General features: G+C 43.1%; 1 protein-coding gene across 7 annotated transcripts in view; it reads left to right on the forward strand.

The window, feature by feature from the left end:
• DOCK6 (dedicator of cytokinesis 6) overlaps positions 1–12,805 on the forward strand; it is a 100,468-nt gene extending 87,663 nt beyond the window's left edge. For 3 of the 7 annotated variants that reach the window (XM_063294434.1, XM_063294437.1, XM_063294438.1), the window contains 7 exons: positions 1,961–2,086; positions 2,635–2,724; positions 3,194–3,430; positions 3,964–4,107; positions 6,216–6,322; positions 8,939–9,106; positions 11,018–12,805. In XM_063294434.1, coding sequence (XP_063150504.1) covers positions 1,961–2,086; positions 2,635–2,724; positions 3,194–3,430; positions 3,964–4,107; positions 6,216–6,322; positions 8,939–9,106; positions 11,018–11,096 — 951 coding nt within the window. In that variant the 3' untranslated portion in view covers positions 11,097–12,805. Of the gene's footprint in view, positions 1–1,950; positions 2,087–2,634; positions 2,725–3,193; positions 3,431–3,963; positions 4,108–6,215; positions 6,323–8,938; positions 9,107–9,260; positions 9,538–10,968 lie in introns of those variants that run through there. The other 4 variants (XM_063294435.1, XM_063294440.1, XM_063294436.1 and 1 more) reach the window with 3 other exon arrangements.
• Positions 12,806–20,366: the final 7,561 nt, after the last annotated feature.

Consider the following 20,366-nt stretch of genomic DNA (forward strand, 5'->3'; position numbering starts at 1 on the left):
GATTCACACCTGCCTAGGAGACATGCCTTCTGTCCTGAAAGCCTGCCCAAATGTTTTAGGATTTTCTGTGGTCACTCTGGGAGTAGCAGTCTGTGTATTCTTCAGAACTATTGTTTTCATAATGAAATCCAGAAGTAGATAATTCAATCCTCAAGTACTCAAGGCTTCTTCATTTATTTCATGGAATAAATAACTTGTCTGAGATCCCCCCAAAAATAGCTTGGGAATATTGTCATGCATGAACGGTGGGGAACATCCTAAAAACTAGTATTACTAATACCTGTGTGCTTTCATCATTTTAATTTCATAATCAGTCTTAAGCTACACTCGTCTGGCCAAAGAGGAATATATATAGGTTCCTATTCATCAGTTTGCAAATTAAGGAAACATAACACTAGAAGTGCTTTAAAAGGAAGATGCCCTGCTAGAAATCCATGCTGACCTCAGTTTACAAAGAAAGTGTCCTTGCTTGACAAAGAATAGGCATTTCAGAACAGCCTCCAAGTTCTGCTTCAGCAAAGGAAAAGGAACAGCTGAATCATGAAACTAAAGCTATCTCAGACTATTAAAGGAGAGCTGGGCTCAGTGCTAGTGCTTTCAGCTTCTTCTGCATAGGGTGCTTTACGAAGGTACCTTCTCCTCCCTTCCACTCTATGCAACACGGCAGGAGGGTTAGATCTGGAAATTTCCAGGATGCGGAGTGCTGGAATATAGGCTCAGGAGCTCTGAATGTTGCATACATTTGTTTGGGACTGAGCTTTTTGACAGTACGTATGCTTATACCATGAGGCAAGCCAAATAACTCAGAACTTCTGCCATTGCAGTAGTAGCATCATGAGGAATGTTAACTGTGCTTTTTCAGGCACTGCTGAACTTCACTGGTTTTGTTGTTGTTTGGTTCTGTTTTGTTTTGTTTTGTTTTTCCACTGTCATTTCATCTCTCTTTCTTGGTGTTTTTATTTTCATTGAACATCCCTTGTCAAAGTTAATCAAGCTCTGGCCCAGTCACCAAATGTACTTTTGACCAAAGCTGTGATGATATGAATGACAGAGAAAGTTCAAGTAGCTACTGAAGAATGCGTGGACTATGAATGACATTGCCAAGGGAGCAGAACTTGCTCAAGTTCTGGGCTGTGCACAGACAAGTGCAAAACTATGGGAGTTGTTTCCTCCTCATAATTACAGCTGTGCCATAAAAATAACATGTGTTCAACAGGCAGTCAATATGCACAGAGATATGTAGATAGCAAATTTAACAATAGCAGCTTATTTTAGGATAAGAAGGCATCTTAGTAGTATCAGGCCCTTTATGGGTCAATCACTGACACAGTACTCCTTTCCTCCGTTCACGCATCCCCACGCTCTCCCTCTGGACAGTTGATTTGGTTGAAGAGTTGCCATTCTCTTGCTAACTTCTCTCTCTCTTTTCCTTTCCATTCAACTTCTCTGCTGTTGGTCTGGCCTGGTCCTGATTTGGTGAGTTGGTGCACATTTTTGGAAATGTAGTGAGTACCTGACCTGATTAGTTTGCATGCTTTTAAAGGCACTGCTAAAGATTTGGGTAAAGGCTTAGAGAGCCAGTCTGGTCTAGTGGTTACGGCAACGGGCTAGAAACTGGGAGGCCATGAGTTCTAGTCCCGCCTTAGGCATGAAAGCCAGCTGGGTGACCTTGGGCCAGTCACTCTCTCTCAGACCAGCCCACCTCACAGGGCTGCCGTTGGGAAAATAGGAGGAGGAAGGAGTATTTCGCATATTCGCCGCCTTGAGTTATTTAATAAAGGCGGGATAGAAAATAAAATAAATGTTTTAAGTAAATAATTATAAACGGGATATTCAAGGAAAGAGTTGCTGAGAGACAGATAGGTAACCAGTTTAGGAAGACAAATTATAGTTAATGTTTGAATGACCAATCTTAACTCTGCTGTTGTAATTTTCACTCCATCCTTTTAGATTTCTTTAGAGAATGTTTGGAACATATTTCCGGGTTGGTTTTTATGGCAGCAAATTTGGAGACCTGGACGAGCAGGAGTTTGTCTACAAAGAGCCCTCTATCACTAAATTAGCTGAAATTTCTCATCGGCTTGAGGTAAGAGCTGAAATATCCTCAAAGGAAATACAGATGAAGCAATTTTGTAATGAGTGAGTATGAAGGAGTTAATAGAGGCACCAGAGATCATATTGTGAATGGGAGCACAGCACCAGTTGTGTCTGTTCAGGGTGTTTGCGTGCAGGACCTTGTTTGTACACTGGCTAAGAGCATGCTGAAAAGAAAGCTCTATTCTTGGCTTTCAGAAACATATATTCATAGTGCAGCGTGCATATGCATGCTGATCAGACTAGCTGATCTCCATACATTCTTTTCTGGGTAGTAGTATCAACATATTTGATGCTTTATTTATGTTAATAAAATATATTGATATTAATATATTGATAAGAATATAGTTATAAGCTTCCTGTATAGAAGAGCTTTACAAGTAAAATTCTGTTGATCTGTCACCTGCTTCCTTTCTTACATCATGGCCACAGGGACATGGGGTTAACTCTCATTCTGTACTGATGGCCTGAGATATCCAGAATGATCTCAGACCTTTTTGTCTTGCCTTGCAAAATTGTCCTGTTCTGTTTTCCCTTCAGGAGTTTTATGCTGAACGTTTTGGGCATGAAATGGTAGAAATCATCAAAGGCTCCAATCCTGTGGACAAGACCAAGCTGGATCCTAATAAGGTAGATTCTGTTGCTCATGGTATTAGGCACTGCAGTTCTAGGGTTGGACTGTATATTTAAACCAAGAAGACATTTGTCCCAACTAATCTGAGATTATATGACAGATTCAGCAGGAAGCTGTGGATCTCTAGGCACAGCAATTCCTAAATCTTTCCAGTGTGGCATTCTAGGTAAGAAATGATTTGCCACATTCCTTCTTCCATACTACATATACCACAGAGGAAATGCCTTTAAGATTTCTGCTCTTTCCCCAACAAGATACATTTCTTGCCTACTGATGACTGAAATGGCAAAGTTATCAGACTGCTAGTCCTGTTTCCTTCCTCCAGGAAGCCAGTGCTGGTTTGGGGGGAAATGCTCTCTTCTTCACGCACTTGTCCTTGTTCAAATGATAGTCTGAACTCCAAGCAACAAGTGCCTGATGCAACAGTGGTGAAAGGATGCTGACCCCTGTCTTCTCTTGTCACAGGCATACATCCAGTTGACTTATGTGGAGCCTTTCTTTGACACATACGAACTGAAGGACCGTGTCACATATTTTGACAAGAACTATAACCTGCGCACCTTCATGTTTTGTACCCCTTTCACATTGGATGGACGAGCGCATGGTGAACTGCATGAGCAGTTCAAGCGCAAGACTCTGCTCACCACTTCTCATGCTTTCCCCTACATCAAAACCCGCATTAATGTCATCCACAAGGAAGAGGTAATGGGATGGTCAGCTCATGGAGGTTTCAGAGATCACAATTACTAGGAGCGAAAAAATTGCAGAATATGGTTAGTACGAAAAAGTCAGCTTACTGAAAATCTCAGATTTCTATATTTTAAGACATATGGAAGTATGCTTGAAAGTGTTTCAGCACTTAAATTCTTAAAACCGCAGAAAAGTTAAATTCTTACAGGCAAAGAAATGGCCTAGAGAACATTTCACTGTTTGAATGCAATGCAGAATTCTGCAAAGAGACCCCTCCCCATGTAATAGGCCAATTGAGAATAAATTATGCAAAATAGTAAATGTAACCAACATTAGTTGTAATTAAATTACGAGACAGTGGTCAGGCAATTATAACCAGTTTATATAACATATGCAGAGCACATGAATCCATTTTTTCCTGATGTAAAATTTGGATTGGGACTAGAGTTTTGTATAATTCTTTGCATTTGTACACATTGTTTTAAGCACAAGGAGATAATCTCACAGTTTTGTTTGTGTTTGCATTGGCTTGTCTGTGTCTCCAGATTATTCTTATTCCTATTGAAGTAGCCATAGAGGACATGCAGAAGAAGACTCAGGAATTGGCTTTTGCTACCCACCAGGACCCAGCTGATGCCAAGATGCTGCAGATGGTGCTTCAGGGATGTGTTGGAACCATAGTCAACCAGGTACCCAACCAAGGAAGGAGAACAACTGTTCTGTTGCAGGCAAAAGAGGCTTCTGGCTGGCTAGCAAAGTTGCTGGGACAATGGGGATGGGTGAGAACAGAACTGAATCCTCCTGGCAGAGATAATAGTTGAGAGTTGAAGAACAAAGATGTTGCAAAATGGAGGAAGCATGAGATATTACATAATGATGTGGTACAGCAACTGCAGAGGAGCCTGGGATTTAAGTCTGGGGTGTGTATAGCACTGAGACAGCATTGACTGTGTTTTTCAGTGACCTCTGGCAGATCCTGTATAGGGGTCGTCATAGGAGAGCTGTATTATTCTTTGGTAGCCCCCCCCCCAAAAAAAAGAGTCTGGTAGCACCTTTTCAGACTAACAAATTTTGTTAAAAGAAATATGCTTTCATAAATTACAGCTCACTTCATCAGCTGCAATGGAATGGCTAGACTGAGGTAGGATTTAAATTGGGAGGAGGCAGGGGAAGCAAGATGGTTATATAGATGCAGGTTACATGTCAGACAGATCATAAGTGCCTTATCAGTTAAAAATTGTAATGTGTTAAAAACCCATTGTGTTTGTTGAGACCTTCTGAGCCACTCCATGCATCTGATGAAGTTACCTGCAGTTCAGGAAAGCATGTACCTTTTAATAAAATTTGTTAGTCTTAAAAGGTGTTACAGAACCAGACTCCAGATATAGGGGTGGCCCTGCTTGATCTGTCAGCAATGTTCAGTAACATTCTCAATTGTTTCTGAGGGTCGGGAATGGGGCCCCCTGTCCTGTAATGGTTCTCCTCTTCCTTCTGTGGCTGATTCCAGTTGGTGTTGATAGCAAAGCCCTTGCCACGCAGGGTTCCGCAGGACTCAACACTCTCTCCTGTTCAACGCCTACGTGAGGCTACTGGGTGAGGTCAACCACTGGGACAGAGTCAAATATTATCAGTATCTAAATGATACCCAACATTACATCTCACCTACTGGCTGAACAGTTGATCTTTGGGAGGTCCTCTTCCAGTGCCTGGAGATTCTAAAGGCCTGGATGGGGAGGGACAGGCTTAGGCTCGTTCCTAGCAAGGTCAAGTGGCTTTGGTGTCAAGGTTGTTCTGATCCCAGGAATACACTATCTTTAGTTGTTGATGGGGTTGCGCTTCACCAGATGGAACCTGTTCGTTGTTTGGTGGGTCCGCCTGGACTCTGAGCTCCTGCTCCACAAACAAAGGGCCTTTGCACAAATCCATTCTGTGTGCCAATTACAACCTTTCCTGGATTAAGAGGCCAGTCTCACAGTCACTCAAGCTTTAGTCACTTCCCAGTACTGTACATGGGGCTGTCCTTATATATCACTTGGAAGGTACAACTGGTTCAAAATGCATCTGAACAAGTGGTTATCGGCATTGCCCATTTTGCCCATAACTCTAACATAGCTGTACATCTCTGCTCCATGAGCTACACTGGCTACCAGTGGGCTTCCAGGTGCAATTCAAAATGTTGATTGTCACCTATAAAGCCCTTCATGGCTTAGGCTCTGATTACCTACCTACAGGACTGCCTTTCTTCTGAGGCCTGTCATTTCTGCCCAACCAGTAAGACTAAGTAAAATTGATGTACTCCAGGTCCCAGTTGTAAAGCCCTGTCCTTTAGAGGGTCCTAGGAGACATGCTCCATAGCTGTGCCTGCCCTGTGGAACAGCATTTTCTCTGAGGTCCTTATGGCCCCATCTCTGCTGTATTTTCACAAAGCTTTAGAAATAGGCCTGTTTCAGTAGGCCCTGAGGTGATCAACTCTGTTATAGGGCATCTTGGTTTTATGACTGATTGAGTTTGGTGTATTCTTTCCTCAGTGTGCTGTATGTATTACTCTTTTCTTGGTTCTTCTTTTATTTTTTTTATTAACTTTAATGTGTAAGCCTTCTAGAGATACTCCAGTGATTGAGTACCCAGGTTGATAAATAAGTGAAAACAATGATGTCTTAGAATAGATGACTGGCCTAAAATTAAGTTTGATACAGATTGAATGGCGAGGGAAGGAAAACTTTCCACTCCTGTCCAGACACTGACTCCAGGTCAAGCTGCCTTCCCACACCACATCTCCATGCCCTTTCTGTTCCAGGGTCCTCTGGAAGTGGCACAGGTATTTTTGGCTGAGATCCCTGATGACCCCAAGCTCTATCGGCACCACAACAAGCTGCGACTGTGCTTCAAGGATTTCACTAAGAGGTAATGCGCACATACTGTGGCCACAACACTGTAGGCTTCATGCATGATTTGGTAATCACATTTATAAGTTGTTCCATCATGCCTAGAGCCTTACAAAAATAAAATATCAACTAAAAATAATTACAAATAATAATGTTAACAATATGCAGGAGCAGAGGATAAAGTAGCATCAAATAGCTTCACTAAAAATACAGATTTGATCTATAATTTCAGTGGATTCAAATGCTCATAATGTAAAGGCTTGGGAAAATAAGGAGAGCCCCACCCAAAGAGACTTCTAGGCTGGCCTCTTGTTGTAGGTAGCCATTCAAGTATGGTGTGCTACATCAGAAATGACCCCTAAAACATGCAGACTGCTCACTTTGATCCAGATGCAAAATGCGCAACTGTGCTTTCATCCCAGAACATCACTGCTGGGAATAAAATGAGGCTCAGATCCTCATGTGCTTTTCCCCCTTTTGCAGAGACCTCTGCACAAGAACAGTTTAAATAATATGAGTCTTCATAGTAGAGACAAGAAGTGCCTTTTTGGGCAGCATAAAAAGGCAGCTGCAGGATGACATACCTGAAATGATCTTGGGGAATGAAAGAGTCTTCCTTTGCAAGTAGTATTGGGAAGGTCAGTGAAAGAAGATACACAGAATTTGTGCAGGAAGAAAAAAACTTGGTAGATTATGACTTAGAAAGCTTGCTTCTTAAACCCAGTTTTCCCTGACTTACAACATAGTTAAAACTCTAACTATGCTAAAGAAAGATCATCTGGAGTTCTGCTTTCCATGCCAGCAAATAGCAGTGCTGGGAGGAGGTTGTGATGAGGATTAGAGCATGGAGCATGGGGATGGAGGCTGCCTCTGCTATGAACTCATTAAAAGAGCCAAAGGAACTCTCTGCTTTTACTGCTCTGACCTGCATCCTACTTCCACACACAAAATATGGCAAAGTAATACATATCCAACTTAACAGAACTGTTGTAACGATTACAAAAAATCAGCAGAGTGCAGTCCTTAAAAGGTTAGACCAGTGTTTCTCAACCTTGGCAACTTTAAGATGTGTGGACTTCAACGCCCAGAATTCCCCAGCCAGCCATGTGGCTGGGGAGGGCTAGGTTCCTTTAGTGGACTGAGGAGATCCAGGTAAAAGGCCCCTTTCAAGCATGGGGCTCACTGATGACTTTGGGCCAGTTTCTCTCTCAGGTTTCCTGGGAATAAAGTAAGGAGAGGCTCCTATGTATAGTTTCAGCAGGTGGCAGCACCTAACCAACCATGTCTGAGCTCAGAAGCCAAGCAAAGATGTTCTGGTTAGTACTTGGATGGAAGTCCTTTGGGGAATAAATATGACAGTCCCAGGAGAAGTCGGTAGCAAACATTTTCTATAGTGGTACCAAGAAAACTATGTGGGCATGTTCATTATGTCACTAGGATTCAAGTTCAGCTCAAAAGTGGCTACCTTTTACCCTCTTCAGCTCATAGGAAATGGTCAGGATAAATGCAGTATTTTCTCTGAGAGCCCGGGAGGCTCCCTTATTTTTACCCCCACAACAGCAACTGTATGAAGATAGGTTGGGCTGAGAAAGTATGACTGGCTCAGAGTCACTCTGTGAGCTTCATGGGTGAGGGTGGACTTTTTATCTGGCTCTTCCTGGTCCACTAAAAGAAGATACGTGAAGCAGCCCTTGAACACAGCTACTTGTCAACCAACAAAGCTGCCTCAATTCATTTGTGTTAATATCCCCTTTTGAGTAGTTTAACAGAGCTGAGTGTTCTTCCCCTCCCCACCCTTTGATCATTTTAAACTGGGGAAAAGCTACTTATGGAAAATGCTTGTGGCTATGGACTGGGACACCACCAGAACTCATTCCCCTCAGAATCCTCAGCAACATTTAACATCCTCAGCAGAACATCTAAGGTCTCATTGTGTTAATTAAAGCAACTTCTTCCACTTGTTATCTTACTGGCCATACAATTTCTCTTGACAATCTTGTCTCAACCAGGAAAGGTAGATACTGATTTTATATACCGCACCTCTAGAAAGACAGACTAATGCTAACAAGATTACTGCTATCCATCCTACATACAAAGCTTTGTTCTCTACCCAGTTGTATATTTTGTCCTTGGTACTAACAGATCCCACTGAGAGTTTTGCAAGAATTTGTTTCAGTTCTTACTGAACTAAAGAAAACTAGTTTCTTTTAATGTCAACCAGGCAAATGCAATCCTCTTTTGGTTGGCTGACTTAAGCCTGTTTGTTTACTGTATATCCAGCTTTTCCTCTAAAATGATCCCAGACAAGTAAAAGTAAAGCCAATCTTTGGAGAAGATTTCTTCAAAGAGAAGGTTTTGCAGCGTAGGAGTTCATGCATTGCCAAGGCCTTCTGCAGTTGAGTATGAGTCATCTGAGAAGAGCTAGTCCCCAGAACCTTCTACTGAGTCTTAACAAGACCCTTCAAAAATCTGGTTCTATTGCCCTTTGAGGGTATTTTAGACTAGAAGCTGGGAGCAGTTCCATCCAAGATGGACATCTATCTACGAATAGCCCAAAAGGAGAAGGAGACGCACTCTTCAAGGCCACTCGGAGCCAGCGGTACCTTCACGCATCTCCACCTCCCTCCTTTCTTAGATGTGAAGATGCCCTTCGTAAAAGCAAGACACTGACTGGACCAGACCAACGTGAGTTCCTCCGAGAGCTGGAGAGGAATTACCAGCGTCTAAAGGAAGCCCTGCACCCACTACTCAACCGCAAAATCCCTCAGCTCTACACGCCAGTTGCCCCTCATTCTGCACACAGGTGAGGCCCGCCTGCGCAGCTTGCTTGTGGCATGAGTAAATGCTTGAACATGGAGGGCTTTGCGCAGGCCAGTTTATTAGTACAGTTCCACCAGCTATTACCTTTAGGGGCCCATCTTCAATTGGTGGTTTTGTTTTCATCTTCTCCTCTTCAGGACATAATGAATCCCAGGTAATTCTTCTAGGAAAAAGAATTCTTCTGCTCCCCCAAACCAGAAAACGCACCCTTGTGCTGCTGTCCAGCACAAGACGCTGTGCTGTTGGGCTGTACCCAGACGCTTAGAATGCCATAAGTGGCACAAGGCCCCTGTAAGTCTTTTGCCACTTGTTTTCAAGGGATGTGGTTCTTGCCCTTAATAATTTTGAAACATGTTGGTAGTAGCTGTTAAGCGACATCTAGGTTAAATATCTAATTGGCTTTATTCCTTTATTACACTTATGATTTAGGAAGGGGAAAAAATGATACATTCCTTCCAGTGGTTTGTTTGTTTATTTGATTTCTATAGCTGCCCATCTCAGCAAGTGACTCTGGGTGGCTTACAACGATATCAGATATAGAGCTGAAAAGCCACCAAGGGGTGTCTGGCGCAGCACATAAATTCTGAAACATTTTTTCATCACTTTTTCCTGTAGGGGAGGAGAATACCCTGAAAACTGGGTTGCTTCTTTAACCTGTGGTTCACAGTTGGCACTTCTAGTGGCTGGAGCTGATGTCAGTGGTCTGCAGGCTAACTCCCAAAAACGTCCCTCCCACTTGTAGGGATATCTTCCACAGTGTCTGGCCATGGTGCTAGAATATTGATATGCTCCCCATAAAGGTTAAGAAACCAGCACTGTTTGCAGCAATGTGCTCTGAACCAAAATTAGGCAGACACCTAACTGAAAGGGAGGAGGTGCTACTCTCAATGTAGGGAGTGTTGAGACCACCCAGTCTTGCCTACTGGACCAAGCCAGTTTCCGCAGTAATCTCCATCTGTTATAGAAACAGAACCCTGTTGTTAAGTCCAGGGTTACATTCTAATGCTCGTGTATTAGAGAGTCCATTCGTCTCTTTCAAGCATTCTGAGTCTCTTTTATGAGGCAGTCAGTTTGAGGGGGCTTTGTCATAGGTGCAGGGACTTTGATTACATTCTGCTTTAAAAAAAAAATAAAAGTGCTTATTTTGAGAGAGAGCGTGTGAATGGTTGACTGAGATGACAATGGGACCATAATTTTCCCTTCTACCACCGTAAGGCCTACAATTGTGCAAGAAAAAAAATATACATTTGGCCAGTGGCAGAGTTATTTATCCCCTCATGTTTAATGAGCAAGTTCTGTGCAAATGCAAACATGGTAGATGTGTCTTTGGAGTATGAAACTACCTGTTTGCAGGATAGTGCATCACTTCTGAAGCAGGGTTCTTTAAATTTTGGTTTTTCTTCTTTTAAAGATAATACTTAGAGCTCTTGTTTGTTTAGTTTTAGCATTAGATGGATTTGTAGAGAAAAGTTACTGTAAGACTCTGTATGTTGCCCCCCAAACTCTGTGAGTGGACAGTTCCTGTGCCACTCTACTCCTTTGTCTCCTTCCCCTCTTCATCTTGGTATTTATGAAGGAATGGAAGCTGGAAAAAAGAGTTTTTGCCACATTGTCTGCTTTTCTGCATTGTTCTGAACTGAATTGTGCATAAAGTCTTACAATGACCCTGATTTGCACCAGTTTCTTTAGAGAGATCCTGCTTCAGAATCAATCCCAAATCTGATGCAGTCCTGTTACTTGTTCAGTAGATTTTACATTTCTGCCTTTGCCATATCACTCTTTCCCCACATAGTATAAATTCCTTTCCAAGATTTGTTTGAATACATTCTTCTATTTCTCCTCCAGAAATTCTTTCAACAGATTGAGTCTGCGGAAGACGGAAGCCTAATTGCAGGGGGACCAGTTTCAGGAAGGAAGTCCTGAACTTTACATCCTCAGCCTTACAGAAGGATGGTGCTCTTGTTTTGCACTGAAAGACAATACTGAGATTCAGAGCTCCTGCCCCATTTTTCCAGGCACTGTTCAAGATTTGAAGCCAGCGTGTCAGTCAAATAGAAGGAGAGTATCTGTTGAAGACGGTGGTAGGAAGGATCTGACTCCCACATCCTGCCTTGTTGAGGACTGAGCCCCACCCTCAGGAAACTTCTCGGTGCACAGCCATCTGATCAGGAAGGCTAGTTCAGACCTCCTGCAGATTTTCTCTTTCAAAGTGAAGATTTGCCTTGAGCACACAGACCTTGAATTTCCATATACAGCAGCTAGATCCAAAATGTGGCTCTAGATGGACTTGGAGGTACCTTCACTGTGGATTCTCTGCTGTTTTCCCCTTGAGAGCTGAGATTAGCTGAAGAATTTGGAACCCTCCACCACTCGCCCCATCCCTTCTTTTGTTCTGTGCTTAACACTTTTTTGGCTTTCAACCACCTGGAATATCCAGTTACGTGTGATCAGTAAGAATGACTGGCTTATTTTCTGGATCGCATTCCTAACTCAGGGAAGAAGGCAGTGATATCTGGGACAGGGTTAGAAGACTGAAACCTTATAACACCTGGATTTGATTCCTGCCTTTAAGGAGTGAGCAAGTACGCCTTGATCTGCCTACCCAGAGCTTGGGCTGAAACCCAGGAATTATGATTCTTACCTCTGCTGCTCTTTGTTCTGGCTCCCAGGTTTTTATTAAGAGCTCCTACCAACTACTATTTGGAATCCAATTTGCAAAGCGGACCAAAAAACTTCTAAAGTCTTTCCAAGAAGGGGCACACAGTCACTCACTCTCTCATTCCCTCTCATGCAAAAAAATCACAGCAGTGCTTTCTAGAGAAGAATGAGGAGGATGGATGGATGGGTTGAAGGGAAACCTTCATCCAAAAACAAAGGTGGTGTGTGCATTTGTTCCTTAAGAAAACGAATATGCTTTTCCTCTTTGTATGTGTTTCTCTCTCTCCCCTAGCAAATGATGCAAGCTAAACTTGAATTCTAAACTGTATTACATTCTTGATAGAAGTATTCTCCTGGGCAGAGCCCTTGACTCTAGAGGTAGGGTGGAAGATTTCTGGGGAGGTGTGTAATGCACATCTCTGAAAAGTACCCTGATTTAATTGAAAACAGTGTGAGTTTCAGTCCAGAATTTGCATCTATAAGGGCTCTCTTGGTTAGGGTTCAGTGGCCAATTTAAATTTACTTCCTCAAGTAAACTAAACAAAGCAGGCATATATGTAGGAAGAGCCACATTTGTTCCAGATAGCCTTTTTAATTTTCAGGAACACGTAGAAACACTGTACCGTTTAAATATGTGGGTGTCCTGACCATTGTGTTACGACCCAGAAGCTTTAAAGTGAAGAGTTCTCTAACAGTAGAAAGCAAAAATTGATCAGCAGCACATCATGGTTGTCAGCTTTAACCAAAGTTGCTCCTGTTTGGAATCAAAATATGCCTCCACCATTTTCCCTCGATCAGAGTTCTACCTTGTTCCAGGCCTGTAATGGATAGCTGAGCCTTGATTTTTGTCTGTCTTACTCCTCACTTGAGGAAATTATAAACTTTATTTATAATCCAATTTTCTAAATATCTGGCTCTGTTCTTTTTAATGAATAGGAAAGCTTTGTTTATTTGTGTGTCAGGCACTGAAGAATTACAAGCTATATTTGTTCCATATCGGAATTAAATCAGCAATGTGATGAAACTTGTGTCCCATGAATTTCCATTTTTGAATAGCTCAGGTTTCCAGCCTCCATTGCTAAAACAAAAGCTCAAGAATATGGACAGATTCTGTTTAATATTTGGAAATAATAGGGGGAGATAGTGTTGAGATTACTTACTGCGATTACTTATCATGTGGTCCTTGTTCTTCCTTTAGCCTTGATATGATAGTTTATCTCTTCTTCGTTACTGTGTAGCTGCTGATCGTCTTTTCTCTGCCATCAGTAAAACATATTGCTGTAAAAACAGTCAGATGTTTAGTAAGTGTAATCTGTTAGCCAGAATTACCTGGGTTTTTTTTTCCATAGTCTGATGTGGAATAATGTTCTTCAGCATTATTTCCAGACCTTTAGAGCTGTCACGTCAGGGGTTGAGTGCCCACTTTGGCCTTATCTCTGGCATAGAATGACTGGGAGAAGAATCATTGGGGTAATTGGTTCTTTGCTGTGAGAGAGGTAGTTTCCAAGTCAAGTGATTGCTGGGGATTTTGTGGATTTCATCCACATGGCTTTCTTAATAACAATATGGAAACGGTTAGTCACTGCCATCTTTTGGGATGGTTTTCAACTTATTAGTTAAGTCTCCCATCCATGCATTGCCCAGGTTTGACCTTTTTTAGTTTTTCAAGTTCAACAAAAGCCAGTTGGGGGAAGGGGTAAAAATTTGAAGGAAAAAGAATATGAATATGACAGTGAAACAAGAAATAAAGCAAGGAAAAAACAGGAAGATCTACTGTTCAGGAACCATCTACTGTTCAGGATCCTGTCAAGTGGGATGAAAAAATGACAATGATGGAAGGATTCTGTTGGCAGATATGAGATCCATGTAGCCATGAGAATTTGATGAAGGAGCTAATGATAGAGTTGCAGTACATAGTCCAGTTCTCATTAGAGGATAGTTGTTAGAGTTGAGCTTGGACTATGACACACTACTTGGCCAAGCAGCTAAACCTCCTAAATACTAGTGCTGGGGAGGCCAGGCACATTTTTTTCTGGTGGCAGAAAAACAGCCTAAAGAAGGGACATGATAGTAGTCCTCAAATACCTGAAGAGCTGTCACATGGAAGAGGGCATGGGTTCATTCTCCATAAGTCTCAAGGGTAGAACAAGAACCAAGCTTTACAGAAGAAGATCCAGGAATTTCCTGACCACAAGAGCTATTAAGCAGTAGAACAGCCTGCCTCCTGGAGTTATGGATGTTCCATTCCTGGATGTTTTCAAGCAAAGGTTGAGCTTCCGTTTGTCTGGGATGGTCTGAGGATCCCTGTCCTGGGCAGAAGGTTGGACTAGAAGTCCTCCAAATCCCTTCCAACTCAATGATTCTAGGATGGAGGACATCCCATTGGAAGCCAGACGGAAGGGTTGGTGCTTGTCTTGAAATAATTGCAAATGGGGGAAGCTTTTATCATTGATGTTCTCACAGAACCCTATTTGCACACACTGGATTTTGTAATTCAATAAATTTCAAAGTGAACAGGTACTATGAAGGGGGGTGGGAAGCTGTGGGTAGAGAATGCAACATTGGGAGTTCCCCCCCCTATTGAAAATTGGGATGAGGGAGAAGGAGACTTACAAGCCATTAGAAATGAAATTCCTTGTTAGAAAAGAGCAGCAACTACTTGAAGCTATCTGTATTGTTAGAATAGTGCTTTAAATCCCACAAGAGATTGTGAGGAGAGGGCTATCTCTACAAAACTGGCTGCAATTCTGGCCTCAGATGTGGGGAAGGCAGCCGGGGTGATGTAGACATTTGTTTGGAAAAGTTAATGGGATCCCCATGACATTGAGATGTTTACAGCAACAGCAGAAAATAGCATCCTGTGCTATGATTTATCCAAGTAGAAACAGAACAGAAGGAAGGGTTCTGTGTGGCAGCTTAGAACAGAAGGATTGTTTCAGCTCATTGCCTGTCTTAAGGCTCTGTAAAAACATCACCCACACCTACTTTTTTAGGTAAGATAAGGAGATCTACTAAAGTGTAGGCCTCCCAAATAAAGAGGCCCTCTTCTCTCAGGCATTCACTTGTACCTTTTTTTTATCCATTTGTTTATGTCCGATTCTTGGAGGCTGCCTGGACAAGTCCCTGCAGTTTTCTTGACAAGGTTTTTCAGAAGTCATTTGCCCTTGCCTCCTTCCTAGGGCTGAGAGAGAGTGACTGGCTCAAGGTCCCCCAGCTGGCTTTGTGCCTAAGTCAGGACTAGAGCTTGTAGTCTCCCAGTTTCTAGCCTGATGCCTTAACCACTACATTAAACTGGCTCTCACACTTGTACTATACCAAGGCCCTATGCTGTTGGGAAGAGGAATCATTTGCTGTTATGTGAACAAATTACGGGTATGAGAAAAGCAGGAGCACAGCAAGGTTGGACCCCGTTTCGAAGTTGTACACCTGTTAAGTGTGCAACAGTAGAACAGGGCCTACCTATGTCTGTGTGGTATGCCAGCAACATTTCCATCAGAAAGCCAGCCATGCATTGGAGGACATTGGAATATTAGCAGGTGCAGACTAAACTTGGCCATATCTGTAGAGCAAGGGTTTCTACACAGTGCTGTCCACCCAGACAGCCCAGCCTGGCTAGCAACAAATCGAAGGCAGGGGTGTTTGGAAATGCGCTGCTGGAATGGCTGCTCTGTGCTCTGCACAGAAGCAGTTAGTCCAAGCCATATGTTTCAAAACCTTGATTGTGCAGACTTCTAGCCCAACTAGTCTGCTATAAATACACTTTCCACATTTAGGAGGAATATGGGTTTCTTTCTGCCCTTATGTTCCATTTACCTCAGCAGGCCTGATGTTGCCACATGAGCGGATTCATTTGGGCATGCTGTAAGTTTAGACAGCACATTTTGAAAAGAGGCTGAACAGTGAGTAGTAATTAAAAGACAGCAAATAAACACTCCCACAAGTCATTAAAATCAATCCCCTTAAGCACCGTTACAAGCATTTTTAAACTATTTTGGTAAAAGAAATTTTAGTTAATGCACACCTAATGAAACCCAAGAGACTGATAAAATCGTGTTTTGCAAATTAAAAACCTAAAAGGTAATAAGGAAAGGGTGTTGAAAGACAGATGCAGAGGACAAGCTTATCTCCCTTTCATATCACTGCATGTGTCAAATCCTCCAGACCTGTTTGGAAACAGAACAGTAAGTACTAAATTGATTCACACCTTCAGGAACGGTACTGGTTCATTCATTAAAAAGATTATTGGAAATCTTAGACCAGAGGTTGCACAGGAAAAAAGAGAACACTTTGATTGCACAGATATACAGGAAAATACTGAAATCCGGATTTCATTCCAGAGTATTTGTCAGCCTTACCTGGACATGCCAAGGACCGGGGTATCCTGGACATGAGCTCTAGCACAGAGCTTGTGACCTTTTCATTAAGACCTCATTATCGACATGATACACACCAGACACTCTGCCTTACGTGATTTTACATACACTTTAGATTGTTTTAACTAAGAAAGGTGGGAAGGTAGCATTCTGCAAAGGAAATCACTGGCCTCCAGGCATGCTTAGAAAATAAGGTGGTGAAGGAGCTGCAACTCAGAGCTTTGCTTGGATGGGTGTCCGTCTGCTCAGGGGAAAAGTAGAAAGGTAAACTGAGATTCCTGGGAGGCATGAAGGGATTGTGGGGAGGAACCTAGCAGGCTGCTTTCTGGGAAATGTGTATTTCGTGATGGGCCATGGCCTCCATCACAACCATTTTGTGAGAGAACCTATATAACATGCTTGCCAAATTCCAGAAGTCCTCCCTGGTCCAGAAGGGCTGGAGATCTCTGCATTAGAGTCCCTGAGTCTCCTCCCACCTCGCACATGCTTCTCTAAAATGCGCATCTCCTGTGAGAAAACAGCATGGCCATGAATAGCAAATGGGAAAGCACTTGTTTCTTTTCACAAATTAGTGTGTGTTTGTATTCAACAAGGCTAAGTGGGTGGTAAGGCTCTAGGATAGTTGAAGAGCAGAGTCACAGGAAGGAGAAAGGTGACAAAGAAGAACACATTCTGGAGGAAACCCAGGCTTTGAAGATTGTCTGCAGGGTGCATACAAGTCTCAGCTCCATGAAGGCAGTGAAATCCCAGGAGCAGGGAAGGCTAGCAGACAGCACTGTTGCAAAAAGTAAAGCTGAAAGGGTGGGGCAAGTGATCAAGACCCAAGGATGAGAAGTTTGTTTTGGATGTGAAAGGGAATTTGGAGAGACTTGACTCCAGAAAGGGAAGGGCAGAGGAGAGAAGGCAGTTACGACAGCAAAGCAAAACACGAAACAGTCCAAAGAACAGCAACGAGTACCCTCCCCTCTACAAAAAACCCACAGGCAGGAGGTTGTTTCAGCAGGCAGTTTGGACTGCCTTGCTGGCTAGACTCCTGTGGATCCCTGAAAAGGTAGGCAAGATGGGTCCTGACCAGGGAAAGGGCTGGAAATGTCCTCCAAGGGCTGTGTTTCTTCTGAAGGTGGTGCCGGCAGAGGGCGGGCTGGCATCCATCCACCATTCACCCATCCCATCCCATCCCTTCTGCCCTTGCACTGGGCTTCCTCCTCAGCGATCAGACCAATTTCAAAAGCTTCCACTAGCACTGATGGAAACGTTTTTTAGATTTTTATAACCAGAACCAATGGATGGAAGCTTTACAGTGAGAGATCCCAACTTGATCTAAGGAGGAATTTCCTGACTCTGAGATCCATTAAGCAATGGAACAGCCTGCCTCCTGAAGTGGTGGGTGTTCCAGTGGTAGAAGTATTCAAGAAAAAATTGGATAGCCATTTGTCCTGGGTGGTATGAGGGTACCTGCACTGGGCAGGGAGTTGGACTAGAAGACCTCCAAGGTCCCTTCCAACCCTCTGATTCTATGCCACGTGGATGCACAAGTAAACTACTTCAGGGGAGGGCTAACCCTAAACACACAGCAGTAGGATTAAAAACAAAAGAATGTCCCATTTATAACAATTGAAGAATATTAAAGGGAGACGTGATTTGAAGAGGTGATGGTAAAGGAGGAGAGGATGAACACTTCCCTCTCCAGCAGTGGATCTCCCAACATTCTCTTCCCTATTTGCCAATTTGGCCAGCAGAAACTTTGAGGAATGCAAATCACTACAAGGAGGTGAAGAAGTGATACCACAGAACTAAAGCAACAGCAGAGGATAATTTCTAACTAACCATACTAAAATGAGTCAGTTTCACGGCCTTCTCCACAGCAGTGATGGTAACAAAATCAAATGAGAAAATGAAATACCTCTCGCCTGCTGTGGCTGTATTCTCAGAGTCAGCTAACGGAGATGTTACATGTTGGAAGAGGCTCATCACCCACATCTTAGAGGATTCCCTGTAGCCCACTTGTGGTCGACTGATAAGTTGTATCAGTATTGCTTATATCTGTTTCTTCGATTAGACATTAAGTGTAGAATCACTGGATATGCTCTTACCTGTTGCTTGTCATGATATTGTTGGTACCTTTCAATGTACAGATTATTTATGGGATCCAGACCATTAGAAAAGGAAGGCCAAGCATCTCACTTAGTTCTTGTTCTTCTAGTTGCTTAAGGCAGCCAAAGAAGATGCTATGTGAATAGAACATAGGATAATTGCTTCCCTAGGAATAGAAATTGCATTCATGGAGTCAAAGAACATTACTGAAGGTATCAGTTATAAGTTGCTTAATAATTCTGGTACAGTGCATAGCAGTGTCACAAGTCCAAGGATTTACAGACTGTTCTCTATTTCTGGCTCCATTGCAATCTGGCTTCAGACCTGAGCCATGCTACCTGGGGATTTGTAGGTATTGCAGTTCAGCACTTCAGGTGAGCACCAATATTGATCGATTTAAGCAATTTATATAGTTGCCCATCTCACCATAGTGACTTTAGATGGCTTACAAAAAGTTAAAACCAAACAAACAAAACCCAATTTATAAACATAAAGGACTGGGGGGGTGGGGGAAACACCTGTTCCACTTCAACCACAGAGATAACTAAACTATCAACCACTGGGGCTTCCTCAACCTCCTAGCCCAAATGCAAGTGGGAGCATCCAGGTCTTTGACACGTTGCAAAAGGCCAACAGGACTGGAGGTGATCTGGATATCTAAGGGAATTCTGTTCCACATGGCAAGTGCAGCACACAGAGAAAGCACAACTGCTAGATTTTGCAAGATTTAATAGGAAATTGCTGGAGTATGCCAATTCTGTTGGTTCTGGTAGAGCAATCAGTCCTGCCAATAACCTGGCCCTGTGCCATATAGGTAATGACCAGCACCTTGAATTTTACCCAGAGGCTCATTGGTGGCTAGTGCAGCTTGCAGAACAGAGGTGTTACATGGGCATATTGTGGAATGTGCAAAACTCTTGTGCGGCTACATTCTGGACAAACTGTCATTTCCAAACACCCTTCAAGGACAGCCCCATGTAAAATGTGTTACAGGTAATCAGGAGGTGACAAAGGCCTCCTGATCCAAAAATGGATGCAATTGGTGTACAGTACAAGGCAAACCTGTGCAAAGGCCCTCCAAGTCATGACTGCCACCTGCTCGACCAACAGAGGTTGTGAGTCCAAGAGGACCCCCAAATTGTGCACAACTCTGTCTGGGGGAGTGCAACCCCATTCTCAAATAAAAATGGAGCCCACAGCCACTCAGCTGACCCGAATTGCATCAGAGCTTGTTCTTCCCCATCCAGGCTCCCACAGCTACCAGATACTAGGAAAGAACCTTGATGGTATCAATTGGTTGGCCTGGGGGAGAGATGTATAACGGGGTATCATCAGATAGCTTGCCTCATGTCAATAGATTTATTTATTTAAATAATTTATATGGCCACTCATTTCACCATAGTGGCTCTGGATGTACAAAAATTAAAGTCCAGCAACTAAAACAATAACCCATGATGTTCAAGGAAAGTGATACCTTCCAATCACAGTGGAGACTGCCTAACCTCCTGGTTCAAATGCCTGGAGAAAGAGCCAAGTCTTCAGAGCCTTACAAAAGGCCAATATGGTTAGGGCCATCCAGATATCTGGTGGGATGCTGTTCCACAAGACAGGAGCTGTCACAAAGAAGGCATGGCTCTTGGATCCCACAAGATGACATTGTTTGATAGAAGGGACCAGGAGCATGCCCCCTCTGTTAGATCTGGTGTGCTGAGCAGAAACAAGGGGAGAAAGGTGTAACCTGGCCTTATGACCTCCCCCTGCAGCTTCATTTAGTTGTTAGAGTGAGGAGAGGGTAGACCCCTGAGGGACCCCAGTAGTAAGGTTTTGGGCTCAATCTCTCCCCACCTACCAGCCCTGGACAAAGGAAAACTCCTGGAACACTGTGCCTCCCAGTTCCAGTTCCCTGAACCAATCCAGAAAGATCTCACAACAATATCAAATGCTGAGAAGTCAAGAAGGGCCAAGATGTATAAGCTTCCCCCATCCCAAGCCTGCCAAAAGTCATCAAGTGGAATCAATGACATCTCAGCACTGTAACCAGGTCTGAATCCCAACTGAAAGGGATCCAGATAATCCACTTCTTCCAGGGCCCTCTGGAGCTGCAGGTTGACTACCTTC

The sequence above is a fragment of the Candoia aspera genome, chromosome 2 (genome assembly GCF_035149785.1).
Source record: "Candoia aspera isolate rCanAsp1 chromosome 2, rCanAsp1.hap2, whole genome shotgun sequence".
In the NCBI taxonomy this organism is placed as follows: domain Eukaryota; kingdom Metazoa; phylum Chordata; class Lepidosauria; order Squamata; family Boidae; genus Candoia; species Candoia aspera.